Source organism: Melanostigma gelatinosum (genome assembly GCF_949748355.1).
Source record: "Melanostigma gelatinosum genome assembly, chromosome: 11".
NCBI lineage: Eukaryota > Metazoa > Chordata > Actinopteri > Perciformes > Zoarcidae > Melanostigma > Melanostigma gelatinosum.
In genome coordinates, this window is record NC_136644.1 from 23,981,998 (window position 1) to 23,994,323 (window position 12,326).

General features: G+C 46.4%; 1 protein-coding gene across 1 annotated transcript; it reads right to left on the minus strand.

The window, feature by feature from the left end:
- Positions 1-6,956: 6,956 nt before the first annotated feature.
- On the minus strand, positions 6,957-9,605 carry irf2bp2b (interferon regulatory factor 2 binding protein 2b). The gene is made up of 2 exons (XM_079278385.1): positions 8,502-9,605; positions 6,957-8,196 (listed from the first exon to the last, which is right to left on the minus strand). The coding sequence occupies exons 1-2, from the start codon at positions 9,268-9,270 to the stop codon at positions 7,436-7,438; spliced, it is 1,530 nt and encodes a 509-aa protein (XP_079134511.1). The 5' UTR covers positions 9,271-9,605; the 3' UTR covers positions 6,957-7,435.
- Positions 9,606-12,326: the final 2,721 nt, after the last annotated feature.

Genomic DNA, 12,326 nt, shown 5'->3' on the forward strand with positions numbered 1-12,326 from the left:
ATGATAAGTAATAGGAAACCCCAACATGGCTCAGTTCAAAATGTTGGACCGGAACAAAACTCCTCATCTCTTCTCTGATTCTGACATCAGATGATTTAAATTTGGACAATTCGCTGTACAAGGAGCAGTGGGGAGGTGAACCCAGCTGAATACCCAGCCAATCAATCCCTGGTCTCCAAATACTCACGTTGATACTGACGCACAACGCACCCTTTGAAGTCTGTATGAGACCATGACTTTCAGGTAACTCAGATGTAAACCCATCCGTGTCATGCTAGTTGAACAAACTAGGTTTGATATTATTTGTTGCAATTGGTTGGTACCAGCTTACGTAAGCACACGTCATATTTATGATTGGATTTCGATATAAAAATATTAGGAAATAAACATATATTGTTTTTGTTGCATATATTGTTAAATAGGTGCACAATATGACCAGAGATGTGATCAAAAAAGGGTTCAAAAGGTACTTTCATTTCATCTCAACCTGAAGTCTGCACAGGTCGTGGTAGTGTAGATCAAAGCTAACATATCATGTTGGCGTTACCCGGATCTTTACCTTAACCTTTGACCTGTAGTTGTCCTGTGCAGATATAAATGAAAAACATTGCCATTGCGCATCATTTTGGTTAAATGCCACCACCGCATATAAACCGTTAATGGGACGTCGAAGAAAGGCAAAACAATATTCACAAAATGATAAAGAAAAGGCACCCCCGACCCTAAATAAAAGAAATATCATCAAAGAGCTGAAGGACAAAAACAAACCACTCATAGAACCAGTTTAACCAAACGTCTGTCGCTGCCTGGAGGACTTAATGAAGCACACCTGCTTCCACTCTCACTGATTGAGCAGGCGATCTTCATCCCAACAAGGAGGGAAGCAGCCTTTTCATGCCAAGCTTCTGCAGGATTATCGAGTTTTAACGTTGGCGTGATGGAAACATTCTGATGAAATGTCCAAACCTGCACATTTACTCGATAAAAAAAAGATTTGAAAATCTTTTTTTCCACCCTGCCAGTCACTTCCCACGATGGATCAGTGAAACTCAAATACAAAGCATGAAATGTCTCGATGGTGCCTGCCAGATGAACCTCATCTCTAGGCCTCTGAACGTGTCCACTCTGGCTCCCTCCTGTCCTGCAGACTTTGTGACAGGCTTGATGTTTTGTCAGCCAGCTCGACAGCATGCGACAGGTCTTCAGTCACTCAGTGTCACGCAGCATAGATCCAGGAGATTAATTCAGGAGTCTCATTTCCCCTAAAACTTTCCTCGCGCTCTCACTTTTAGTATTGCAACTTAAACTGTTTCATCTTTGCAATTATTATATATTTATTTTAGTTTCTTCTTGCTGATTTATTGAATTTGCATTTTTTTTTAATGCATTCACTTTGATTGTTGCAATGACCCAAGTTTCTCCACAGGAAAATATTATTTTGTTACCGTCATTAGGTCATTTTGGGTTTTAGTCCGTGGTGGGAAGTAACTAAATATAGATACTCAAGTACTGCACTTAAGTACAAGTGTGAGGTACTTAACTTGAGTATTTCCATTGTACTCTATACTTCTAATTCCCTACAATTCAGGGGAAATATTATTCTTCTCACTCCACTTATTTCAGATTGTGATTATTAATACAAAATGTAAAATGTGATTTATATTATTATAGATAAAGCTACCCAGCAGTATATAAAGCAATTCAAATGAGCTCCAAGTTTACCAGCTGCAACATGAAACACATATCATTCTAAAATGGCTCATTCTGCAATATGAGTACATTTACTTTATGTACTTGAAGTATATTTTGATGCTAATGCAGGAATTTGACTTGTAACAGAGTATTTCTACACTGTGGTATTACTGCTCTTACCAAAGTAAAATATCTGAGTACTTCTTCCGCCACTGGTCTTGGAGGAGAGCTGCAGTGTCCCTTCTACTAAATATAGATTTTTAGGAAATTTGGGTATTTAAAAGTAAAGTTGTATACAGATTTAAGTAGTAGTATGCCCAAGTATCAGTATAGGCATTTATATTGAGAGAGCACACACTGGGTGTGTGTCTGTGTGTGTGTGGTTGATTTGTAAAAAAAGTGCTGACGTGGCAGGGGCCAGGCCGACCATTGTGTGACTACAGCATGTTCTGCCTGAGCTGGGGTCGTCTTTCATGCGGGGGGCCGACTGACCTTTTGAACAGCGTTTGGATTTGGACACACTCCAGATGAAGTGAGACTCGGGGCCCTGCCTGAACGAGCTGCTCGTTTGGACACAATGACCCGGGGGGCACAGGGTAAACATAGGCTCACCCCACCCTAAACCCTAAAACCCCGAAGCCAGCTCAGCAGAGCGGAGAGAGGGGGGGGGGGGGGGATTGTGAGCACTTGTTGCTAAGGCGATATCCACACTAGTCCAGTTTTCCTACGTTTACACTGAGCAGCCACACCACGCCGGGGTTTTGGAGCAGCCTTAACGGAGGAACCTGAAAACTCCGCCGAGGTCGGAGGTATTTGAGAACGCCGGGGTTTTGGTTCAGTGTAGACGTCGGATACGGATGTCTGTTAGAAAAAATGAGCACACACCCGTGCTCGCTACTGGATTGGTTATTACCAGCCATGACGTCTCCGTCCCTGATTCGTCACACTCACTGTCACGTGACCCGTACCCGGAAGAAAACAAAACAGCCGGGCGACCAGCAGCGATTCATTTCAACAAGCCTTGCTTGCTTTGTTGTCTGCAGTAGCAGCTATTAAAAAGTTGCGGCACAGAATTTTGTCAAAATAAATTCTTGACCCAAAGTGGACGCATCTTCCCATTTACTTTCTATTAATTTCTGCTCGGCGAGAGCCTCTTTAGTGCAGTCTACCCGACATGGCCGTAACAATCACTTTCTTACTTTTGTTTCTTGCAGAAACTCTCGTGACCTGGTTGCAGTCGACTGTACTTCATAACAATATGGATAAGCCCTCTAGGTAGTTTCCTACCTTTTAAGTGTGCAATAAATTAAACACAGACATAATTGGAATAAGGTCAATTTAAAATGAATCATTCCTTGTTAAATATCCAACATAGTCTTGCGGAAGTAGTAGAAATAGTCACAAAATGCTATCTGTTGGATTTTGTGTAAAGAGACTGGCTGGTTTTTTTCGTGTTGCTCGTCACAAAGTCTTTACACGACAAAATAAGTTTGTTAGGTTCGCAACAAAACCACTTACTTTGGTTTTGTTCGGGCTCCTTATATCAGTGTAAAGCTGCAGCCAGCTGTTATGAAATCACAAGCTATTTTCTGTTGTCGTTGGCAGCGTTCTCCGAGGTGAGAACAGCTGAGGTTTGTTGTTCCTGCTCGCTGTGCGTTTGCTGTTCTCCAGCCGATGAGTTCAGGACATGTTTCCTCAAGCCCCATCCTGCAGTTCAGAGTCAGGAAAGAGGAGGAAGACGAGGAGGAGGAGGGGGGGGGGGTGCACTTTGGGAGAGGGACAGCTGAACAAACAGAGGGAACAGAGAGAGAGAAAGAGAAAGAGAGAGAGGAGCAGGAGGGGGCAGAAAACCCTGAGTTTTTCACCGAGTGTGCCACGTAATTTGAGCAAACCCATTAATCTCGGGCCACCGGCTCTTCGGGCCTCGTGGGTGTTGAGTTTCGGTGGCAGATGAAAAGAAATGAGCTGGCTCGGTTGGAATCTGAGGCCGACCTCACGCCGAAGATGAACCGGCCCGAGAGGGAGGGAGAGGGCGGAGGTCTGGATCTGGTTTAGATTGGCCGTCCGATTGGCTGGCAGACATCAAAAGGAGCAGCAGACCGAAGTTTTAACCCCATCTGAGAGGTTTTGTTCAAAGGAATGTGATGGCGAAAACTGTGAGTGGAAGTCAGTCTTCTTCTTTCTCTTTTCAATAAAGAACAATAACACTCAAAGTAATCCTCTGAACCCCGAGGACATTTTAGGGGACCTCATGGACCCCTTCAAGGGCCCCTCGTTGTTCCTAAATCTGAGTTTATGAAACAGATTTAACTACACCTCAAGCTACAAGTTTTACTTTTTTCCTGAGATTTCAACTGCATCTCATGGTCTTCATCATGCTCCACAAAAAAGTGGAAAATGTACTCTCGTCAGCGATAAACTGTTGCTAACCTGACCCGCCAGATGGTCTGTAACACAGAACCATCTGAGAAGTCATCATTAGAAACCGTCTGGAAAAAGGTCAGGCACATCGGGAAAAAAAATACTTTGCAGGTGATTTGGATGAAGCATCTGTAAAGTCAAACTTTTACCGAAGCGAGTTGAGAAAAGAGCGAGAAAAGCCCTCAGTGCCATTCGTTGCTCTTCTTTCAATTAAGAAATACTCTCCAGTTCTGATATAGCTGACGCTATTGCAGCATCTACTGTACCTCTTCAGGGGCCGCCATTGTTGTTTACAACACACAGTCGCCTCTCCACACACACACCTAAGCCACGCCCCCATAGATGCCAGTAGCTCCTCACAGGACGCGGATTGGTCCGTGCTCTGGCTTATTGAACTCAAACGCATCACTTGAAGCCCGACGAGATGGATTTTACGTGCAATACGTGATCCCGGGATTCTTAGCGTGACATTGCAAGAATCCCGCTGCCGTGCAAGGGGAGTCTGATTGGAGAACATTAGAATTAGAATCTTGTTTTTTATTTCAGCTAGTTCCTCATTTTTTTTAAATGTAGCTTATTTAATTACAATTATTGATAAACGTGTTTTAGTATCGGTACCAAAAAGGTAGAAACATGTCAACGCTGGTGTCAGATGGCCCTAAAATCCCTGAAAATGTATTTTTGTTTGCTCTCGCTCCATGAAAAAGTACCATACTGTCGCCTCAGATCTGCAGCAGCAGTTCAGTCAGAGGCTGGAGCTCGACGTGGTCGTTCAGTTGATCAGAGAACAGGAAGTAGGAACAGTTTACATTCACTAGAGGCTCATTAGACGAAGTGTACACATACGAATAGTGTGCCCAAATGCATGTTTGAGGGTTTGCCCTGCTCGAGTACCTCCTTTGTTACATTTCATACTTTTATTTTATCAGATCTCAGAGAGAGGTAGTGTACTTTCTCCATCAGCTGTCTTTTAGTGCAGAAAACATGCCAGGAGACGTTTGTCCACCTTTTGCAATAAAAACGCCTAAAAGTTAAAGTTCAAATTTAAACTTTTGAAGAGCGCATTCTTGAAAAGTATTTAAAGTTTTGAGACTCAAAGCACCTTTAACAAAATAACTTAACCTACATTCCATAATCCTACTATAATAGATTATAACTGCTGATCTGTTAAGTCTGTTGACCCGGACTGATTTAATCTCAAGAGACCAAAACACGGGACACAAAATGTTATTTTAGACGTTGACGGGCTGCTTTTAATATTTAGTTTATAACAATATAAAACAGAGGAAAGCAAAAAATCCTCACAATTTAGCAGCTGAAGCCAAACAATATATGTTTTTTCTTAAAATCTGACGAGAAATGGTTAAAATACGTTTATATTTCCATGGCTAAAGGTTTCAACCGTTCTGAAAAACACTCATTCTGTTGCCTTCCCCGTCTCTAATGAGCCAATAAAACATGAGTACAGACAGGAGTATAAAAATACTCCAGCATCAGATTTGTGCTGCGCATTGCAAATGTGTCAAGTTTGACAAAAGTTTGCGAAAACGTGTCAGCCTCAGGTTTAAAACCTGACCCTGCCAGTAAAACAAGTCTGTGGAGGGGAAGCAGCCGGAGAGCCAGGAAAGGGTTAACGTTTTCTCCTCGCTGCTCTGAATGGCGGCTGAAAGCGACGGGGCCCCGGCATAAACACACACAGGCCCCCATTCATCCGCTCGCTGTGTGATCAACCTTGAACAGTGGAAGGCGTGTTATTGCAGCAGCGAGGGGGAGGAGACCGAAGAAGAGGGGGGGGGGGGGCGGTGACTCAGGAATTCCACCGCGGAGCACGTGACCCCTGAGCAAGGCATTTATGTCCTCCCTCTACTCTTGAGGCAGGGGCCCCTTCATGCCCCTCCTCCCTCTTCGTGTTGTTTTTCTCCCTGAAGTCAAAACCAGCCGAACGTGACGCAGAGAGAATATCCACACGTGAGCGAATCACATTATGTAGAATATTCACTGAAAAATAAGCGAAGAAACAAAAACAAACGTTTGTTGTTGGAGAGACAAAATGACAAAACAAGCGAGATTCAAGCCTCGTCCAAATCCCATCGGACAGGAGCCATTTTGTCACATGAAGCCTGTTTGGATTTCGTCCCCCGGGGCCAAAAACAGAGCCCAGAGGCGCGCCGTCATCCCGACAGAGCGAGTTATGTGGAAAAACCGGCGACGAGCCGCTCGCTCGGCTCCCATCGCTAACAGTCCCGGCGGGGCCCGCCACTCATGACCTCACGTCTCACGTACACCTTCACCGAAATCAGGGCGTGGGATCCGTCAACAACGGCCCTCCGATTTGCTCTTTTCAAAACGAAAAGACGAGCAGCTTGATTCTGCACCACGAGGGAGCATCACTCAGCAACATGAGGGGAAAAAAGCATCTAGATCCAAACATGTCAACATTGTAGAGACATATTGTCAGGGCATGCGAAGCGTCATTTTGACACCAGGGATGCATCAACAAACGCGTCGCTGGGGGGTGCGTCGCTTTGAAGCATGGCGTTTCCGCGGCAGGCTATTTTTAGGCCCTCGTTATCTCCCAACACTCGCAGGACACGAGGCCCGGCAGCGAGCGACCTCAGCCCGCCTACGTGTGACTTACTGTACAAAACGTTCACGCAACACACTTCTACCACCGGCCTTCTCCTCCTCCTCGACTTTTCTTCCACCCACTCCTCCCTGGGAGCCGGTTTGTGCCTGTCGGAAGGTATTGCATCATGGCTGAATCACAATCAGGCCGTGACTCTCCAACCAACTCCTGGCTCGCCGATTATGGAAAATAAGCAAAACCACAGAGACACTCGAGGTATTACTACAAGGTCTGAAACTGTATTTGGCAAGTTGTTGTTTTTTCTTAAACAAGTGCATACATGTACAGCTAGAAGCATTTTTTCTTTGTTTTTTTTATTATTTTTTTGCCAAGTGCTCAGATTAGTCACATTCTATGTTTGACAGGACTGTCTCCAGAACTAAAATACACCAACAGATTGAAAAGAAACAAGTGTGATGAGGAGGAGGGGGGGGGGGCTGTTATGAAGAGTACATACCTTTTATCTTCAAAAATATAGAAACACAATGTATTGAAAAAGAAGAATCAAAAAAAATTATACAGCCATGTTTACGAAGTATATACTTCCCTTGTGTCCAATATGTACATGTCCATCAGTCTCTCTGGGGGCTTGCTGGATGATTCATATTTGGGGGGTGTGTGTGTGTGTGTTACTTGCTGCTGTTGCCGTAGTCGGATTACAAAAGGAAAAGAGTTCGAGAACAGCTGGTGAGCGTTTCAAGTGTCCCGCTCCTTTTTTACCTTTATGTCCCCGGCCAAGATGGTGGCTATTTCCCCCTGCATGAAGGCCCAGGGCACGTTGGAGCCGACCAGCGGGCACCGCTCACCGCTGGGGCAGTACACCTCGCCGGTGGCGCCCTGCTGCTTGATGCTCTCCCGGGAGCAAGGGAAGCAGAACTTATGCGACGCCACCGACGGGCACTGGACGAAGTGAGTGTCCTCCAGCCGCTCGTGGCACAGAGTGCAGCACAGCGGCACGCTGCCGGGCGGCACGGAAGAGTCCGGGATGCTCTGCAGTGGCGGCGCGTGGGGGTCCATGCCCCCGGGCATGTGTGGGGCAGAGGGGTTGCCGCTCCCGGGGCCCTCCCTCTGAGCCAGCCTCCTCTGCGAGGCCGAGGACGGCGACAGGGGGCTGCCGCTGTTCCGCTGCGCGCCCGCTGTGGTGGAGTGTACCTGGTTGCCGTCCTTCGGTGAGCCCGTGCTGCCGGCGTTGTCGGTGGCGAGGATGAGCGCCGCCATCGGGGACTGGCCGTTCTGCGCCGTGGCCGCCTCAGGGGGCGTGGTGCGGGAGTGGGGGGAGATGGTGGAGGAGGGAGCGGCTGAGAAGCCTTGCATGGCGACTGGGGGCATTTTCAGGACCTCAGAGGGCGACGGGAGCCACGGTTGGCCCTCACCACCATTCATCTTGGGGGCGCTGCCCTCACCGTCTGGCTCTGGGGAGGCCTTCCTCTTCATGCTCCTGGGGTGCTTCCCCCTGTCTGTGGCAGAGGAAGAGTGGGGTTAACACAAACACAGGCGATTTCTCGACACGCAGTGATTAAGGCTTTGTTTATGTCGCTGCTGCTCATTGCCACAGCTCTGCGCGCGCACGCACACAGAGGCGAACGGGGCCGCTTCAGCAGCGTGGCGTTACCGAGCATGTCGGGTTTAAACGCACGTCAGCACCCTGCGTAAAATGTGCTGACACATAATTATTAGTGCTGTTAAGTTCCTGTTTTCATGGCGCATGCCAATTAACAATGCTCCACCGCTGGGAAGAAGAAGGGGAAAAACACATAAATACCTGTTTTTGAGGAAGTGGCACTCGTTTCATATCCCATCACCCTCTGCATGGCGGCGTGTTCCTTTTTAAACCTGCTGTCGAAAGTGTGCAGCGCCATCAGGTCCCTGACTGTTTTGCCTTTGCCTATCCACTCCTTGTGGCTGTCCGACATGTCCGACAGGCTGTCCGGCCTGTGTTTGTCTTTCAGCTCCTCCGGACGCTTGCCGTGCTCCCCGGGGCCAGGCGCCGCCAGAACCCCGGGCAGACCCATCTGATTCGGGCGGCCGTTGAGCGGATGTATGGTCGGTATGCCGCCGTTCACCAAAGGCACCAGGTTGGGAGGAACCGTACTAGTCCTGCGGGGGTTTGGGCTTTGGCGGTTCAGCTCCGGGGGCTCGTCGGGTTTTGGATATCCGTTCGGCAGCGGGAGGCCGTTCGCTTGCCTCCCCGTCTGGTACTCCGGTCCCAGCCGAGGAGGCCGGTCAGAGAGCGGGTAGCGGTCCAGCGGCTGCGGCGCACGGGAGCCCGGGTCTCCAGCCGAGTGGTGCATTTCCTTCCCGGCGTGGTGGGGCTTCCCCGGGCCCGGAGAGCGACCCTCCTGGAAGCCGTGCGCTCTCTTCAGCTGCCGAGCCGTCTCGATAACAAATTCAATCCGGTCTGCACCCTCGTAGTTGACACATCCACGGCAAATGGGCTCAGTAAAATCCCAGATCATCGCCCACGGCATGCGGGGCAAGTCGCACAAATAGCAGGACTGCCTTCTGGAGGCAGCGACCGCCGCGGAGGACATGTTGTAACCCCGAAGCGAATGCAAAAATATCTCCAAAAATGTCCCGGTAGTTTGTTTACGTCGCTGGAAGGAAAAAAAATGAACCAACAATTCTCATTAAAAAAAAACAACCGTTGTATTTTCCCCTCAGAAGACGGTAGAGTCACACCGACTGGAGTTCATCGTAGTTGTGTCCGTTGCCTCGGCGCGCCTCCGTCTGATTGCTCGCGCTTACAATTCAGCTCGATCTCTCAACGTAGGGCCGTGACGTCAGCGCCGACCCTCGGCTCGTGCTCCGGGGTTCTATTTACTGGATTCTTCGACAACCCCTCGGGCGCATGCTCACCGTTTCTCTATCTTTATCCGGAGAGCTTTACGCGCGCGGATCGTCTGTGTCTGAGAGGAGGCATCACTCTGGGTCGGTTTTTGGTGTGACCGAAATATAAACGCGCAGCTACGCCTGCTGTCAAGTACTCAGATCTTACTCACCCTAATTATACCACAGCAAAGAAGTACTTTGCAAAAGCACTGGAAATTGTACGTAAGAGCAGGCATATTAGCATCAAAACATACTTGAAGTACCCAAAGTAAAAGTAGGCTACTCATTCTGAAGAATGACCCATTTCAGAACAACATATTATATTCGATCTGAATATCTGAATCTAGAAGTATAATTTACCTCTGGAGTGTTGTGGAGTAGAAGTATAAAGTTGAAGAATATAATATAATCATAAATCCCAAACAGGCTTTAACCATGTGTATTTGATTTGGGTTTATTTCTGGGTTCTGCTCTTTATGTTATATTCACTCCATGTCAACAGACAATCATTCATTCAAGATGGTTCCCTGTATTTGTAGCCCTCCAGTAATACACATTAGAATGAAGTCAAATTCAACAATATGTGGCAGTAAAACCAAATATACAGAATAAGTTATTCTTAACTAGCTGAAGCAAAAACAAACATTTTATCCTAAAGTTGTTAAGTATATAATTGTGGCCTAGAGTCCACATAATCTTGGCCTGCTTTGTGACAGCAACTTTAAACTTTGGCATTGAAAATGAAACTTAAAACAAAAGCATGAAGCTGAAAAGTAAACATTGGCATTAAAACACTGGTATTGGAGAAAGTTGTATTCCCACAAAACATTCATTGCCAAAATGTAAAGCCGATGCCTTAGCTCCATAAGCTACTTTGTGGTTTAAATTGTATCCCTGGAATTGGAGGCAGAGTGAGAGCTCGTGCCGCCCTTTGCTCCTCTCTGCCCACAGGGAATCAAAGAGGTTTTATAAATACCAAAACCCTGAGCATGGAGTTCAGCTGACAGCCTGCACACCCACTGCTGTTACTGTTCAACAAGTGCCGAATCCACAGACTTTATTTTAGATTTTAAAAAATATATTATTATTTACTAATCTTCGCTTGCTCTCTATTAAGAGCACATGGCAGCATCAAAATAAAACATTTCAACACAGCGTGTCATGTCTAGGGTTGTAAAACAAGAACAACTGTGTGCAGAAAGCAACAAGTGGTGTCGGCGACGCTTTGCCCGCAGGCTAGCGCTCTCTCGCTCTCTCTCTCTGTTGCATTCCGGTGCCAGGCGCACGTGACGTCACAGGGCCAGCAGCCAATCACAGAATTCAGCTGTTGTTGCCAAGCAAAGTGTGAATCCCCTTCTCTCCGTTCAGACTGTACAAGCCGAGGACAAACATGGCAGCTGCACACGAAATGTAAAACCGGTTCCAGTTCCTGTTTTGTTTTTTTGACAAACAAACATCCTGCTGACACGACACACTTTGATCTGAATGTGTGTCGGGCTTTGAATGAGTTCACCCTGGGATACATCTCTGAGATAATAACGCATCAGCAATAACCACTGTGGAGTCCCAACGATGCCGAAATATAGAAGTGAACAAGATGTTAATTTGTCAATTTGGTCTGCAAAGTTAAAGCCAGTAATACTTACTTTGATCTTTTATTGTATCGTGTGACTGAGTCTTTTATTTACACTTGTTTATCACCACAACTATTTTATTTTCCTCTCAATCTATAAATTTAGGATTACTGAATAAAGAAAAGTACTGTTTTTGAAGATGCCATTATAAATTGCAAATCTTCTGTTGTAAATAGTTACATATTTTGAGATGAAAACCAACAAACTAATAAAGTTCTCTCTCCATGAAATAATAAATATTTATAGGCCGAGCAAAAGAGTCAATAAACATTGGCGTAAAGGTTCAAAGAAGCAGAGAAGATGAGTTCAGGGACAGAGAAGCATCCGGCTGATGTGTGATAACGTCGGTGTTTGACCTGCTGAGAGTCAGCAGCATCGTCTCGTCCTCACAGTCCACGTCGCTGCTGTCGGGCTTCACGGCATCATGACGTGAATTTTTTTAATCCACTTTGTAATCCATAATGCTCCATTGAGCATCATGGCGCGATTGTAAAAATACCTGCGTCCCGATCAGGAATTCCTCATCACTGCTGGTCGTCTCTGAAGCCTTTCTCCTATGACCCTTTACAACCTGCAGATTTAACCCCCCCCCCCCCCCCCCAATAAATCCTCTGTCAGCTGACATCCAGTCATCCAGTCACAGCCTCCCACAGCGTGGGGGGGGGGGGGGTCCTTCATGTGATTTCCCCTCTCAAATGGAAACACAAACATGAACTGACAGCATGGACGACATTTCCCACATCACTCACTGAGCACCTAAACACAGACGGGGAGGTGTTATTTTAACATTTTGGGCTCGGGATCTCTGTGTTACGTCCGAACTAAACTTACTGATCAACAGGCCCAGAAAACATAGAGGGTCTGACACACTGCTGCAGAGGCACAGTACATACTTATATGGGATATACAACATGCGTATACCTAGTTTAAAATGTTTAAAATGTTTTACTGCACTGAACTAGAGCTATAAACTCTGTTTCTATACAATGAATCTGCATTGTCAATTATGCTTCGTGGGAAACATATTTTCTCAGTTTTTATGTTTATTTTAGCCAAATATTTCTTATTTTAGTCTGCGGAAGTCTGCAAACTTTGACGTATTTTGATTAACGTCTGTAACTTAA